At 38.5% G+C, this 17,228-nt stretch overlaps 2 protein-coding genes across 2 annotated transcripts; both read left to right on the top strand.

Annotated features, from left to right (window-relative positions):
- Positions 1-1,850: 1,850 nt before the first annotated feature.
- On the top strand, positions 1,851-8,670 carry LOC137723025 (replication factor C subunit 3). Its single transcript, XM_068462179.2, has 11 exons — positions 1,851-2,085; positions 2,163-2,273; positions 2,591-2,623; positions 3,317-3,485; positions 3,805-3,986; positions 4,097-4,233; positions 4,366-4,464; positions 5,890-5,959; positions 6,196-6,270; positions 7,333-7,378; positions 8,287-8,670. The coding sequence occupies exons 1-11, from the start codon at positions 2,002-2,004 to the stop codon at positions 8,343-8,345; spliced, it is 1,065 nt and encodes a 354-aa protein (XP_068318280.1). The 5' UTR covers positions 1,851-2,001; the 3' UTR covers positions 8,346-8,670.
- Positions 8,671-11,053: 2,383 nt separating this feature from the next.
- On the top strand, positions 11,054-12,327 carry LOC137722918 (Calcium-binding EF-hand family protein). Its single transcript, XM_068462038.2, has one exon. The coding sequence runs from the start codon at positions 11,168-11,170 to the stop codon at positions 11,837-11,839; it is 672 nt and encodes a 223-aa protein (XP_068318139.1). The 5' UTR covers positions 11,054-11,167; the 3' UTR covers positions 11,840-12,327.
- Positions 12,328-17,228: the final 4,901 nt, after the last annotated feature.

Consider the following 17,228-nt stretch of genomic DNA (forward strand, 5'->3'; position numbering starts at 1 on the left):
ATTATCTCTATTGCAGTTGAATGATGTATTTCAAAACAAAAAAAGGTTGGATTTTTCTGATTTTGGATCTCTTTCCAGAAGCGTGGGTAACTATTGAAATCAGTGATAGAACCTGGAATCAATATCGTAACGTCTGGATTAGAAACGTCTGAAAAGATGTCCAGAGATAAGGATAGTTTTCTGAAAACGGCTGTTAAGTCTGGATTTGAAACGTTTGGGGTTAATGATGATTTTCTGGAAACGGCTGATAAGCATAAGTGGCATAAGCATGATACTATTTTATTAGTAGATCAATAGTTTTCCAATGTGACTACACATTTTTAAATTTGGACTTTTATTGGATGTTTATAGATAAATGAGTTTTTGTCAAATGATCGTGAATTGTAAGGGCTAACATCTAATGGACCCTTACAATTATTACAAGCAGTTTATGTATTATTCCTCCTTTCTCCTTCATATATGTTATGTCCTTCCTCTTTCTCCTCACCATCTTCATTTTTCTCTCTACGAACAGGCTTTTAGTTTTAAGTACATATACCTAAACTATTGCTAGATATTTGTTTGCTTGCCAATTTATACGTCTTGTACTCTTGAATGGCACATTAGACAAAAAGAAGTGCCCTATTGAGCTGGCGTTGCCTCTAATGAAGTTCCTCTCAATCTTATGTTGCCAGCATTCGTGGCGAAGTTCATGAGCATCTATAAGGCTTTCCTCATTGAACCGTTTGGCTGAACGCTGCACTAGCGTGGTTTCCCGTCGACCTGAAATGTATTTTTTCAACTTGATGGCAATGAATTGTACTCAAGAGTTGGGTGTTTATCGTGTCAGTTGATGTTATGAACGACGTGCATTGTCAGCATCGTGTAATATGGTTTCATTTTTTTCCTGTTTTTCTCACTTAGTTTGTAGAATTGTTAGCATTAGACAACTTTGGCATCCTCGTGTTCAGAAAAAAATTTTAATGCTTGAGTTGTGATTTCATCAAGTCTTGGTAGGAAAAACTGGAATTGGCTTAAATCGAGATTGCCTCAACTTATTAGGCACATGAGGAACCGACCTCAATCGAAATCCCAATCAAAGACAAGTTTGAAAAGGGGCCTTAATCTCATGCTTTATCCCTCGCTTTGCAGCTTAAGTCATTTGAAAAGGCATACTACACATCTGTTAATGCTTCATTTGCGAGGGTAACTAACATGTTTCAAGATTGCTCCCATATGAATGCTTAACAAATAAACACACTTATTTTGAACACACTAACAATGTTTGATATTATTGCATCTCATTAATATGTTTGTCCAAGAATAATGATGTATTGTTATTCATTAAGATCACCATTTCATTCGCTATTATTTCATACATTTTATCAAACAATTTGAGGGTACGTATGAAGTCAACTCTAATCTTCAAAACAGCAGCATCCAAGGTATCCATGAACATTCACCGAAGTTCGGAGGGTCAGCACCCAAAATATCCATGGACATTCACCAAAGTTCGGAGGGTCAGCTGACCCCCTGCCTCTCAATGCATCCCCCACTGCTTGGTGGAAAACATTCGGAGAAGATCTTTTCTCAAATTTTCTCATTTCGTTTTCCATATTTACCTTTTTATTCAACCTCACGTGTGTGGCGCGTGACTCATTTTAACGGAATTGATGAAAAAGACCATAACTACACGTTTTGAAGAGTTAAGGGACCAAATGATCATAGATTTTTAGTTAAAAGACTATTATTCGAATGGGCTAGCAATAGTGTATTTGCTGATAAAAGACTATTACTCCAATTAAATGCTTCAAAATAGTTGAGGGACCATTACTCAAATAAATCAATTAATCTACACTGTATTTACCGTCGGATGAATCCAACGGCTATAATAAAATAGATGCCCCAGATTAGGCCCCACACACAGAGTGGAATTTCGCGCCACTTTTGTCCTCCGGTGCTTTTCTCAATTTTTCCTTGCCTGATTTCTCCAAGTGACGGCAGTGAAGACTGAAGAAGAAGATGCTGTGGGTAGACAAGTACCGACCCAAAACCCTAGACCAGGCAATTGTCCACCAAGACATCGCCCAAAACCTCAAGAAACTCGTGCGACTCTACCCCTCTCTCGTCGATTTCAATTCCCAATTTCTACGATTTCATAACCCTAACTTCTTCTTGTGCAGGTTGCAGAGCAGGATTGTCCCCATTTGCTCTTTTATGGCCCTTCTGGCTCCGGCAAGAAAACCCTCATCATCGCCCTCCTCCGTCAGGTTTTCGGTCCCAGCGCCGATAAGGTCCCAATTTTCTCATACATTTTCCCGTTTATTTGTTTTGACCTTTTGGGATTCAAATTATTGATCTTTTTCTTTTGGGTCTTCTGTCCACCTTTATATATTTTGTTTTGGTATAAAACGAATCTTCAGAACTAAAACGAAACGAATTTAAACATGCAAGGATGGATTCCTCCTTACAAGTCAATCACAATCCGAAAAGTTTGCATCTTTTTTATCTTTTTGCGGTTCCAGTAATGAGCAATTCGTCCTTATAAGTCAATCACAATCCGAAATTTTGTTGGTTAGCATTTGAGAAATTTTGTGTTTGTGGTTGGCAGGTGAAAGTGGAAAATAGGGCATGGAAAGTTGATGTAAGCTTCACCTTCTTTTGATTGATGGGATTGATCATTGTTGCAACTTCTGTAAAAATTGTTGCTTATTTGTCATTTTGGTGAAAAGCTGTGTTAAATTCCTGTTCATTGATGATTACTGGCCATCTTTTATCCCATACGTCGAACATGCTAAAGTATTATGTTTATGAGCCATTTCATATCCGAATAATTAATTATGAATTCAAATTCAATTTCAATTTTCTCCTCTTTATGATTCATTTCTCATTTCCTTGTTCAGAATGCATGGATTGGTTTTTCTTACCTCTATTTGTTCGCTTCTTGAAACAAAATTAGGTGCTTACTTTTATTTTTAGAGAAAAGCCTCCATAGAATTGGAGCTGTAGGATATATTTAGATCTCTTACATGATATGGCAGAAGGACACTGACATCTCCAACCTTTGTGAGCATATTATGTTAACCAATTTATGTATCCTTTAATGCTCACCTTATTTCCAGACATTTTGGGCCTATACAATGTATTAGTAACGTTATTTATATTTATGAAAGATTATTTTCCTTTGAATATCTCCTTGTTCAACCTAAAACTATTGTTCAATGCGTTTTGAGCTCCTTATAACCGGTATTTGATTAAATCTTCCACTTGCTTATTCATTTGATTTTTCTTGCATTCAATTTTAACCATAAGTTTTTTTCCTATGATTTATTTATAGGCTGGGAGCAGAACCATTGATATAGAGTTGACTACATTGTCAAGCACAAACCATATTGAATTGAACCCCAGTGATGCAGGCTTTCAGGACAGATATATTGTCCAAGAGATAATTAAAGAAATGGCTAAAAATAGGCCCATTGACACAAAAGGGAAAAAAGGATATAAAAGTAAGTTGAACTAAGTTTACTATCCTATTATTTATGAATAAAACTTATCCAGTGTATACGTTTGGAAGTATTTCTTTTGCACATTCACTTGAACAGTATGCAGTATTTCTTTAGAATAAATTGCTTGTTCATCTTATGGTTTTTTATTTTGTTTTCTCATCCTTTTCACAGTTCTGTTCAATAGGCATTGTATCTTTCTCTCTCGTCCCCATTCTAAAAACCTAAGAAAACGAAGAAAATGCAGCTGGATGATCAACAAATTTGGTGTTTCAGTCTTTAAGATTTGTGTGCTGATAACATGTCCTCTTTGCAATGCCAGTCTTAGTGCTGAATGAAGTTGACAAGCTTTCAAGAGAAGCGCAGCATTCTCTTCGAAGAACTATGGAGAAATATAGTGCTTATTGCCGGCTAATACTATGCTGTAACAGTTCTTCAAAGGTTACTGAAGCAATCCGGTCTCGGTGTTTAAATGTGCGAATAAATGCGCCAACAGAAGACCAGGTTAAATTTGCTAGCATACAAATTTTAGAATTTGATGTCATAAAGTATGTTGACTCCCACTATCAATTTAGGTCTCATTCGATGGTTTCATGTGAAACTTTTTGTGCCAGATTGTTAAGATATTGGAGTTCATTGGAAAGAAGGAAGCGCTGCAACTTCCTTCTGGATTCACTGCTCGTATAGCTGAAAAATCAAATAGGAGCTTAAGGAGAGCTATATTGTCAATAGAAACTTGTCGTGTCCAACAGTTGAGTGCCAGAGTTCTAATTGGTCATCCGTTGTGTGAAGCAGTTTTTTTCTTTCTATGCGCCTATGCACCTTGCAGGAATAGCACAGGTTCTGATGGCTAGGGTCTTCCGTACTTTTCATGTGGTTGTAGGTATCCCTTTACAAGTAACCAATCAATACCCCCAATGGACTGGGAGGAATATGTTTCTGAAATCGCCTCTGATATAATGAAGGAGCAGAGCCCAAAAAGGTTTGGCTCGTACAATATTGACATATATTGCAGCATTTTATCTGGAGTTTGAAATTGTTCTAGTTCAATGGTCAAATTGAACTCAAGAAAACACTGTAAAATGTGGAAAGCCATTGGCTGGCCTATTTGTCTAGTAGAGGCTGCCCCCATTAATTGTTTATTTTCATTCATCATTTTTCTTTCACAACATATCCAATTGAACTTTTGTAGATGCTTCATTAATTGGGTTGCTTCAAATAGCCAATTTCTCTCTTTTTTCGTATTTTTTGTTTATTAGTTACCTAAAGGAAGAAAGGAAAAAGAAAGCCGCTGTGTATTGGCTACATTTCTCTAAGTTTATTGCTTCAATTAAAAATAAATAAAATCATTGGCAGCTTAAATATGGGCTTCTTATGCAAGATCCGTAGAAGGTCCATCGTCATGTAGTATTTTCCAAACTAGGTATTGGACCTTCGAACCCTCTTTGCATGCCATTTTAAGAGCATGCCACCTTTCTTGTTCCTCATTCTAATTCTTGGATCTCTCACCGTGGAGGCCCACAGATTTACGGTATGCATGTCACTTATTTACTTTGCTTGTAATGAGATTTTTATGATAATCATTTTTAGCATCTTCTAGTAGTTGGACTTTGGTTTATGAATGAAGATCATGATGTAAATTCAGTGAATTCTTGTGAAGAGTTACTTTATTATTCTTTGTTGCTTGCGGTTGCTATACTTTGCCATTAACCTTTTTCTTGTATCTTACTGTACCACCTTGGATGCACTATTCTTGGAATACTCTTTTGATCAACAAAATAACTTCTTCTTTATCACGTGCCTTATCTTTTGTGATATCTAGATGCATGTATGAATCATCCATCTTCCCCTCCTTTGCAACATTTCATGGATGGTTAATCTGCCATTAGATGATTGTCAGTCTCAATTGGCTTTTGTGGTTTCTTTTTCTGGAATTGAAGCAGAATAGATTCCACATAGCCAGATGTGACAAATTTTGATGCATCCTCATAATTCAGCCATCCAGTTTTGTATCTAACCTCCCATGATATCTTTCAAATTTTTCACTCTTTCAGCTAGATGATGTGAAAGTGTTGGATATTTTGAATCTAAGGTCATGATTATTAAAAAAGGCTTTATTTTCCCACCAAGGGAGATTTTGTAATTGCGTGAAAATGGAGACCAGCAGGCCCTTGTTTACAGTAATGCGATCATCTAATATGAAAGGATTTGACAAATTTCTTTTTTGTTATGTTGTTAGAAGATCCTTTATTTAATTCATTATGGGATGTCTGAAGTTTTTCCTTATATTTTTGTAGCTATATTCACGATTAATGAAGTAGGGTTGGTGATTCCTGGCTTCTCATTTCGGATCTTCCACTTTTTCCTAAAATTTTCTGATAAAAAAAAAATATTCTGTTTGCTTAAGGCTTTATCAGGTGCGGCAGAAGCTGTATGAGCTACTTCTAAATTGTATTCCTCCAGAGATCATCTTGAAGGTACAAATATTTTCCTTTACTATTGTTTTCTATAATTTGTTGCCCTACCTTATTTGTTTTAGGGTTTTTTTTTTTTATTTTTTATCCAATTGTTCTAGGGTTTATTAAGTGTGGCAAAAATTTTATGAGCTACTTCTTAGTTTAGTCCCACGGAATAATCTTCAAGTGTTCCCTTATTTTCGTTTCCACAGTTTTTGCTCAAATTAACTTGAAAGTTATATTTTCTGTTTTCTTAGAGGCTGCTTTGTGAGTTATTGAAGAAATTGGATGCAGAACTGAAGCATGAGGTCTGCCATTGGGCTGCATATTACGTAAGTATAATCACTTTCCATACCCTTGGTTCCGACTTGAGTTCCTTTTGCACAATGTGGTTAGATCAAGTTTATATTGACCATCTCTGCTTATTATGAGCTTGCATCTGTTGTGCTGCAAATCAACGTTAGCATACCACGACCACAAAAATTATGATTAGCATGCTGACGCCATCACATTGGTCAACAATTTAATAAAGTTTTACACATTTGGTATTTCATATCATAATGTCCTAATAGTCATTTTCCTTCATTTTTTTAAAATCTTTCCCACCCGCTTTACATATTATGGTAAATGATAAAATCCCAAGAAGACAATGCAGTTAGGATATCCATGATCCATGGTTGATTTGGTGGATTCTTCTGGTCGTCATCTGATGTTATTGTACGGTATTGGGAGCTAGGTTGTGGTTGGTTATACATATATCAGTGTATTAAATAGTGTTTTCGTAGTGCGTGGAATTTCCGGGTTTGTTCGCGAGGCGTTCAAAATTTTCTACATGTAGTTGATTTGTGGAGTTCCCAAATAGCATACGCTATTTGATCAAAGTGTATGCAATTGCAATTATAATTCGGCTGAATTGTTGAAAAGGCGTACATTATCATGGATTTGAGCATTTGGGCTTAGGCCTTCCACGGTAGTTTGAACTAATGGGATAGCTATATACAGGAATCAGGCAACCTAAGTTTAATACCGTCTAGTGTAACACTACTGCTACACTAGTGTGAGAGTTCAATATATTAATATTACACTCACGAGTTCAATATATCGGTACACACTCGGTTTCCAGCCCAAATATATTGGTATCATGCTCACTTTTGCCGGCCTACTATGGAAGGCCTTAGTGAGACCAATAAAAAGGAATTATTAGGTTTATTTTTTATTAACACAATGTATTATTTGTATCATAATACTTTATATTCCGCAAGGCGTAGTGGAAGCCTTAATGTGTTGACGCATAAGCTTTTCAGAGAATATCCTTGCATCTTATTGTCCTCTGGGTCTACACTTTTGTAATCTCGTAGAGTTATCTTTACATTGCATTTCTTTTTTGTTTACAGGAACACAGGATGCGTCTTGGGCAGAAAGCAATATTTCACCTTGAAGGTACTTCTATCTCTCTGGATGCAGCATGAGATTATGATAAGTATAAACGAGGAAACCATACACGTTATGTTGGTTGCTCTGGATTAATGGGTTAAAGTGTTTTTGAAATATACTTGACTGGAAAAAAAAAAAGGGTATTAGAATACCTTCACATAGCGAAAACAACATCTCATTGCATATAAGGTTTCATCTATTTTATGTGTGCATGGTAAATATATTAGATTAGGCAGCACTGAGTAATGTTGGATGCTGGCTTTTTATAGCGTGTGCGATATTGTTTTTGTATTCGTGTTTTTTGATTTTTCGTTTTGAAAAGAAAAAGGATTGAAATGGACGAAATGATTATAAACCTAGAACTAAAAACCATTTACAATTAATACAAGCAGTTTTATGTATTATTCTTCCTTTCTTCTTCATACATGTAATGTCCTTGCTCTTTCTCCTCACCATCTCCATTTTTCTCTCTACGAACAGGCTTTTAGTTTTCAGTACATATACCTAAACTGTTGCTAGATATTTGTTTGCTTACCAATTTAGATAGAGGCAATTTGCAAGTGAGACTACTTTATTGTACTTTCCCCGCAAGGTTACTTTTTTGGTCATCAGGATTCATTTAGGTTAGTAATTACAGCTTCCCCTTTAGCATATGCCCTTCAAGCAGTTATAATGGCATTGGTTACATGTATATTAAATATCAGACTCCCTTTTCCGTTACAACGGTCAGAATCAAGGTAGTTTTGATAGATTCTAGCGTCTGATGATCTCTCTCTCCCTCCCTCACACACGCACATGCTTACATACATTTCTCTATGCCTGTGGGGGCTTGTAACGACACATTAGACAAAATGAAGTTGCCTATTGAGCTGGCGTTGCCTCTAATGAAGTTCCTCTCAATCTTATTTTGCCAGCATTCGTGGCGAAGTTCATGAGCATCTATAAGGCTTTTCTCATTGAAGCGTTTGGCTGAACACTGCACTAGCATGGTTTCCCGTCAACATGAAATGTATTTTTTCAACTTGATGGCAATGAATTGTACTCAAGAGTTCAGTGCTTATCGTGTCAGTTGATGTTATGAACGACGTGCGTTGTCAGCATCGTGTAATACGGTTTCATTTTTTTCCTGTTTTTCTCACTTAGTTTGTAGAATTGTTAGCATTAGACGACCTTTGGCATCCTCCTTTTCAGAAAAACTTTTGACTTTGTTTATGCTGCATTTTCCTGAAAGATTAAGATTGTATTGGAGAAAACATTATTTTCCTATTTAGGTTTTATTTAAATTGTTTGTTATTATATCTCTGTTAGTAGTATTGTTTGGTCTATTGTTCTTAAAGCAACATGTTAACAGCAATAATTAGCATGTTGGGATAGTCTCGAACACGTTTAATATATTAAGAGGAGAAAGTCTAAGCACTCGTTTGGTATCTAAAATTGGATTAGCACGGTTAACTTAATATATTTATGGTATGTTGAAGGATTCGTTTGGTCACCTGATTTGTTGTCCGAGAACTTGACTTGAGTGTGATCGCACGCAACGTGACATATGAGGATGTGGAGAGTTGTGTCATATCAGATGGTATCACGACACAGATGTGTGAAGGAAGAAAAATGCAGGCGAGACAGTTGGCGCATTGACGTGAGGCAACTGCCCGTTTGGCATTAGCGGCGGTTGCATTGGCGTGATTGAAGGGTCTGGCTGGCCAGATCTGATTTAAAGGCAGTTGCTAACTTGCTATCCCACTTGAAAGAGAAACAGCAGCTCATCAACAGCTGGACTAAAACTGCACTTTGTGAGTCTCTGTTATGGAGCATCTTAATTATTTTTAATATATATATATACACATTTTATTTATATATACTTTTATAAAAGACCATTCAATATATATAGACATTTTATTTATATATTCCTTTGTAAAAGACCATTCGAGTCCGAGTGGCGCCTTTTTTAAAATTTTTTTTTTATAAGAAATGACTAGTTGGTGATGAGGTCATGGCACTCAATCTTTTTGGACGCTGAGAAGACTCGTAGAGCATTTTAGCCTTTTTCTGACTACCATCGTATGATTCACTAACGCTACACATCGAGCCTGGAACAGGCTATGTGGAGTACGGACTTAGAATTAACTTATGAGTCCGAGTGGCTTTGTCAACTTGTACTTAACAGATGAGTTTACTACTAAGACCTGGTAATTAGATTTTTTTAAGGAATTTTAACGAAAAGCTCATGGTACTGTTCATTTTAACGAAAAATCATATTTTTACACTAAAAAGTTAATTATGGTACTATTCACTTTACCCTTTATTTTGTCTTTATCGTTAAAACTTAAAATTATCAATCTATTTTCATTAGTTTTCATTTTTTTTTAATGTCCAATGGAGTATCTGATCACATGTTGCACAAAATGTGAGCACAAACAAACTGCTGCCGACATGTTTTAGTACTATACATACATAAACTAGTTATCCAGTCCAGCCATGCGGTGACCTAGGGATGGCAAATGTCTCCGTCGGCTCCCGACCATGTGGAGGGAGGAGCAGGAAGCCAAATCGGGATTGGGTTTGGGTTTGGTATTGTGATGCGGTTCTCAAATCCACCCCAAAAATTCTATTAGTAAAACGATAATAAATTGTATAAAAAAAGTACGGTGCTAACCACTTATTTGCGTTCATTTCAAAAAATAATTTAAACACTAATCTTTTATTTTTAATGATAACCTAAAAAATGATTGGTTGACAGATTATGGAACAGAAACATACGAGTTGTTAACGTATCATGATGCTCCACCACTATGAATTCCAGTATAGCACTGGAACTCATATAGATGAATGATCAGAGTTCCGATTAGCTTTTTTCATACAGGCACACTTACACCAAGAGTAAAATAATAAAATGATAGAAAACTCGTTATCTATGAGATCTAGCTTAATACTTTTTATTTACTGAGTAGAATTAGAAATTATAATAAAAGGAAATGATAAGATCATATCCATTTCTCTTTTTTTCTTCTCTTTTGAACTAAGAGAGAGATATTGGACTTAACCTCATAATATGCTAGCAATAATGTGATTCAAATTCGTTTTTTACGAGAATCAAACCTAAAACCTTTTACTTACAAGTGAAAATAAATATCACTAGATCATAATAAAATAAATAAATATCTCCATAGTTGATCGAATCTCACACCAAACCCTAGCAGAAAGCTACCACAACAAGAATGACTTATTCCATTACGCAACGACTTTGCTTCAAAGAAACGAAAAAGATGTAACCAATATCTCTACTCTTAAATTCCGCCACGCGTCATCAAACCTACAACGCCACGCTGGGAGAGTCAATCCAACGGTCATTTTATCCTTGCCGGCCCCTAACCTTTGCCGCGTTGCAGTCCCCAACGTCGTCCTTTTTTCTCCCAACTCTTTAACCCATAGATCCGTTATCAACGTTCACTTTTTTAAATCAACGGTCATATTTTTAAATCAAAAAACTAAAAAAGTTAAGCAAAATCGGTTCCCCACCTACTCCAAGTCACAAACGACAATTATAACAACGCGTTTTTGAAAACTGTAAATTAATTGGTACACTAATTAATCATTATTAATAATTAAAATTAATTAATAATATTTATTTTTTTCAAAATACGCGTAAAAGTGGCACACTATTTAGAGGCCAATGTGCGCACCAAACCCTAAAATTGTCTCCAAAGTTTTCTCAACAAACTGGAAGAAAGAGTGGTTAAGGCAAGAGCAACCACCACCCTACAAAAAGAGGGTGTTACCCTAAACTCCTCCCAAATGCCAACCATTTTCCGAAGGATTTTCCTTATTTACAATCTTCTTAATACATTCCTCCTCTCTTTGGTCCCCAAGCATCTCAGGCCTCTCCTCCCCTCCTCCTGGTTCCCCCACCACAGCACTCTTCTTGACACCAAAACACCGTCACCCCAACCCCCACCTCCGTCGTTGTTGTCTTTGCCCTTGCCCTTGCCTTCTGGCGGTGCTTGTCACGTCAGAATGGACCCCAATGAGCTCAAACGCGTGTTCCAGATGTTTGACCGCAATGGGGACGGGCGGATCACCAAGCAGGAGCTCAACGACTCCTTGGAGAACTTGGGAATCTACATCCCCGACAAGGAGCTCTTCAACATGATCGAGAAGATTGACGTGAACGGTGACGGGTGCGTGGACATTGACGAGTTCGGGGAGTTGTACCAGTCTATCATGGACGAGCGCGACGAGGAGGAGGACATGAAGGAGGCATTCAACGTGTTTGATCAAAACGGAGACGGGTTCATAACCGTCGATGAGTTGAGGTCGGTTTTGTCGTCCCTCGGGCTTAAGCAAGGGAGAACTATAGAGGACTGCAAGAGGATGATCATGAAGGTGGATGTGGACGGAGATGGGAGGGTCAACTACAAGGAATTCAGGCAAATGATGAAGGGAGGAGGGTTTAGTGCATTGAGTTAACAAAAATGTGTCTCCCTAATTGGATGTGTAGATATTTTTCACAAAGTACACAAAAAAATGAGTGGCGATTGTGATCACTATGTTGTAGGATACATGGTACGTACAAATCGTCGAGGGTGTACGTGGCTCAACGGCCATGGCGGCCGCTGCGAGGGACGACGGCACGTTGGGGCTCCGGTGAGGGCTCTGGGTTTAGGTTTGGGAAGTATGTTGTTGATGGTGTGTTTAGGAACGAGGGAGGTAATGTCAGTGGGACAGATCTTGGGAGAGGGGGGAATAGGAGGGCATAGATTAGAAGTTGGGGGAGTTTTATTCTTTGTGGAATTTTATTTTATTAAACCAATTGATTGTTATTTTCCCAACTCGTTATTTGCTTGAGAATTTTCATATTGTATTTGTAATTTGGTTATTGAAATTACTGTATATTGTTGTCATGAATTTTTTCCACATTGGATTGGACTCTCCATCGAATCCAAGCCCTTTGATTCTATGAGTTTTAACACATTGGATCGAACATGCATTGATATGCCTTTTGTTTCGTTGATACTGCGAACGTACAGTTGTTGTCAATGATATTGTTGATCAATAATTTATCTGAAAGTGTAGTTAACCGCATTGCAGAAGTCATCAGGATAATTATGTAAACATGTAATATTCAAATAGGAAAAACTTGCTGCTAAGCCATAAGCAAATGCGTAGTTTCTTCTCATATGGAAATGTGTAGTTTCTTCCCACTGTACAATTCACGAACTTATAAGTGGTGACATCCGTTCCTTAAATAAAAATGCTAGGAAGATCATGTTTTTAGACCATTTTTCGAGGTTAAAGTGGCGAGACAACATTGGTCCTGAGGTCGAGAAATTGCACTGGTAACTTGTCTGGAACTAGGAGGCATTCCTCCTTCGTTTACTTACCCCTGCAAGTAAACTAAGACTGAGAAACTTTTAGTCTCTTCAGTTTAGAGAACCATCAGCACCATCACGACGGAGGACGGTGACGGCGCCAACAAGCAGAGTAAATAATTAGGACCTCATCACAATCATGTACCACATCAGAGGATGTGCACATCATGGTAAAAACGCAACAACATAAGACATTCAAGTCTATACTAGTTACCTTCTGCAGTTCTGCAGTGAAAAATCTCACTCCTCCCGCAAGCATACAACTAATTTTCGGTTTTAGTTTGTTTCCATAGGCCGAACCAAACCAAACTGAACGAATAACGGTTGGATTATGTCCAGAGTAAATTTGACAAGCTAAGCCAAGAATGCTGCTTACAGGTATGCATGCTTCCGAAACAGAGTGTGTGTGTGTATGTGTCCTTGATTTTCATGTGTAGAAAAAATTTTGTGACAAGTCACGGTTATCCATCCCTTCCAAAACAAGCTGCTTGTATAGAAATATTTTTTATTCTTCCTACTTTTTTCTTTTCAAAAGAGGGACAACTGGTGGCAAGCTACGGTTATCCACCCCTTCCGGGTCCAGAGAGGTTATGGGAAATTCACCCTACTCGTGACCACAGTCAAGCAGAAGCACCAGCTTGGAGCATACCTGAAACCTCCCACATTTTCTTTGTTCGGTTGGGGAGCCGCAGTCCGCGCCCTGAACATTGGGCCACTTGTTGTGGTTTTTTATTCTTCCCACTGGAGCTAACAGAAAGTTGGGAGGTCCGATAAAATGGAAAGAATTGGGAGATTTTACTTGGCATTGTGATGGTGAAATGAAGGTTGACAGAGTTGATGCAGCTCCTTGACATAACTGGGTAAATTGAATACTTATTCCTACCGTCTCCACGATAGCTCCTTAAAATCGAAGCAATTGAGTCTCCGAATCGAGCCTTGATGACATGACTGGTCAATAGAAATACTTTAACAACTCACCCTTGTTACATATTACATAAATTGCACTGGATAGGTATATATCATATTCGTCACATACATCACATTCACACCCCGTAAACAGAAGGGCGGTAAAAGCAATCGAAAATATTTTGATTCATGTCTCTACAAATCATTGTCAATGTTCTGGTATCACATAACACAATCACTACTACAAGGGTGGTGACAGTTTAATACGATATTCTGTCAGATAAGACATTCCGACAGGTGGTTTAAGTAGTGTCGGATGAAAAATCAATATTGTCGCTTAACCTGTAACTGTCGGATATAAAAGAAAAACACGAAATTTAAAGGCTTTTGCCACTAAGTTTAACCACCGAGGCCCTGAGGGCATAGACTGTCGATGAAAGCACAATACATACAAAAGAAAAACGTGAAGAAAACTTCAAATCCATCTTATTTCGATTTCAACAACAACTAGAGCAAGCGCCCTGATCAGTTAAAGATCAACAGCAACAACTTAAATACATAGCACCTCATCACAATCATGCAGCGCATGTGGATAAGAAACACAGACAAATTACACACAGCAACTGCAAGCAGAAAACACACAGAAAATACAAGCAGAGAGCAGCAAGCAATTTTACGTACATTACCATCAGAAGAAACAAACAAGGAGTTAATTTCATTATCGAAAGCAACGTCTCCAATGGCACACTGAAGCAATGGATTCACCTTATGATCAATTTCCACGTATTAGTCTTCAAAGATAGAAGTTGAGTCTCTGCAACAAATTCCTCTGGCATATTTGTGAGCGTCAATTCCTCTAAGGTAGTGGAATTGATAAGTGTTTCCGGAACGCTTTTTAGCTTATGGCAGCGTCGGATTTCCAATTTCTGGAGGTTTTGATTTGCTCCTGGCCATTTCATCATCTTGTTTGGACCTCAACTTTAAAGATTTTAGGCTAGTTAGTTTCGCGATGCACTGGCCTAATCCGTGAGTACTTAAGCGGCCTGTGACACCCAACTTTTTTAGGTTGTTGGGGAACTTGATATAGCCTTCTAACAGTGTCAAGGTCTCCCTGTCGACAAATATTCCAGATAATGTCTGAATACTTCGTGTGTCTTTAAACCCAGTCCAATGTTGTGCCTTGGCCCGTTCGTTAGTGCGGAACCGAGATTCAGATTACAACCTCACCAAAATCACACATAGTTGAACAAAATAAAATACAAGAAATAAAGACACCGAGAAATTTACGAGGTTCGCCAAAAACCTGCCTACGTCCTCGGAGAGATATTGCTCTTCACTATGAGAAAAACAGTACAAGTTACACATGAGTTAAATCGACATAACCCAATTCCATATCCCTTGTACACCCACTCACAGAATTTTCCCAAAAGCCTCAATCTACCCCAAGAGTTCTTTCACAAGAGATCTTTTACTCTAGCTCTCTTGATTTCTCTCACCCTTACCCATGGTAGAGCCAAATGCTCTCACCATCTCTTTGGATGCTTTACATCTCTTCCTTGCTCTCTCTTCACCCGTGCCCCTTCTTATGCCAAATAATTATGGCTTTTGAAAAAAGCCACAAAACATGGCTTTGAAAAAGCCACAAAACAAGAAAACATAATCCTCATCATGATGTTCCCTCATCACTATTGTTTTGTTTCCTAGCCTAATTTGGCCACTATCCAACAATCTCCACCTTGGCCAAATTGTACCAAAGTTCATTGGCCTTACGTACCAGCATGCACACTCTGAATCCACCTCGTTGGTCCTGTTCCGATTCAGTTACTGCCAATGCATGTGCAGCTGCTGCAAGCTAAAAATCACCATTTAGCTTCAGACAGGATCTCAACACATCCTCGTCTCCTCCAGCAGGTTTTCCTCCTCTTCATTGTCTGCAACTTGGAAACTCGTCAGCGCGCCTATTTCCAGCAACAACCCATCGAGCCAGACAAAATTCCCACACTTCCTCCTACCTCAGGACCTTCTCATCACCTGTGAATCCCATAGCTCCACCTGCTGCAAAACCCTTGCAACACTTGAGACTAAACATCACCAGGAGAAGTGTTGCTTCGAGTACCTAGAGGGCATACTCAAAGTCTTCCACCACAAACTTGCTAACCCGGCCTTGCACCCGTAGCACTGTGGACCCTTTCCTCCGGAACCGGATCCGAACCTGCTGTCTCTCTCAAATCCTCTTTCCAATTTTCTTCCACGATTTCAACCTTGAATAGCTTAAGCAGTCTTGTGCCCACCATCATCCATGGTCTCTTGTGTGTATCATTCACACCAAAGAAGCTTGCACCTGCTCCAAACTTATTGTTTCTTTCCTTGCAGTAAAGTTTCACAAGGTTCTCGTACAAATCTGAAAGTGAGGTAAGAAGAAAGAGGCCTTTGTCTTCTTCCTCAACATCAACTTTCGCAGTTGATCCAAGCATCCCTAAACACGGCTTCCATTTCTTCAGGCTTCCATTACTCTCCTTTATCAAGAGCAAAACCGCCTCTCCCTTTAAACTGCTCAACTGAAAATTCCATGGTGAATAACAAATCTGGACCTCCCACGAACCAAAGCCCCCAACGATGCTCTGATACCAATTGTTGTGCCTTGACCCGTTCGTTAGTGCGGAACCGAGATTCAGATTACAACCTCACCAAAATCACACATAGTTGAACAAAATAAAATACAAGAAATAAAGACACCGAGAAATTTACGAGGTTCGCCAAAAACCTGCCTACGTCCTCGGAGAGATATTGCTCTTCACTATGAGAAAAACAGTACAAGTTACACATGAGTTAAATCGACATAACCCAATTCCATATCCCTTGTACACCCACTCACAGAATTTTCCCAAAAGCCTCAATCTACCCCAAGAGTTCTTTCACAAGAGATCTTTCACTCTAGCTCTCTTGATTTCTCTCACCCTTACCCATGGTAGAGCCAAATGCTCTCACCATCTCTTTGGATGCTTTACATCTCTTCCTTGCTCTCTCTTCACCCGTGCCCCTTCTTATGCCAAATAATTATGGCTTTTGAAAAAAGCCACAAAACATGGCTTTGAAAAAGCCACAAAACAAGAAAACATAATCCTCATCATGATGTTCCCTCATCACTATTGTTTTGTTTCCTAGCCTAATTTGGCCACTATCCAACAATCTCCACCTTGGCCAAATTGTACCAAAGTTCATTGGCCTTACGTACCAGCATGCACACTCTGAATCCACCTCGTTGGTCCTGTTCCGATTCAGTTACTGCCAATGCATGTGCAGCTGCTGCAAGCTAAAAATCACCATTTAGCTTCAGACAGGATCTCAACACATCCTCGTCTCCTCCAGCAGGTTTTCCTCCTCTTCATTGTCTGCAACTTGGAAACTCGTCAGCGCGCCTATTTCCAGCAACAACCCATCGAGCCAGACAAAATTCCCACACTTCCTCCTACCTCAGGACCTTCTCATCACCTGTGAATCCCATAGCTCCACCTGCTGCAAAACCCTTGCAACACTTGAGACTAAACATCACCAGGAGAAGTGTTGCTTCGAGTACCTAG

The sequence above is a fragment of the Pyrus communis genome, chromosome 4, assembly GCF_041283825.1.
Source record: "Pyrus communis isolate YQ-2024b chromosome 4, ASM4128382v1, whole genome shotgun sequence".
In the NCBI taxonomy this organism is placed as follows: Eukaryota; Viridiplantae; Streptophyta; class Magnoliopsida; order Rosales; family Rosaceae; genus Pyrus; species Pyrus communis.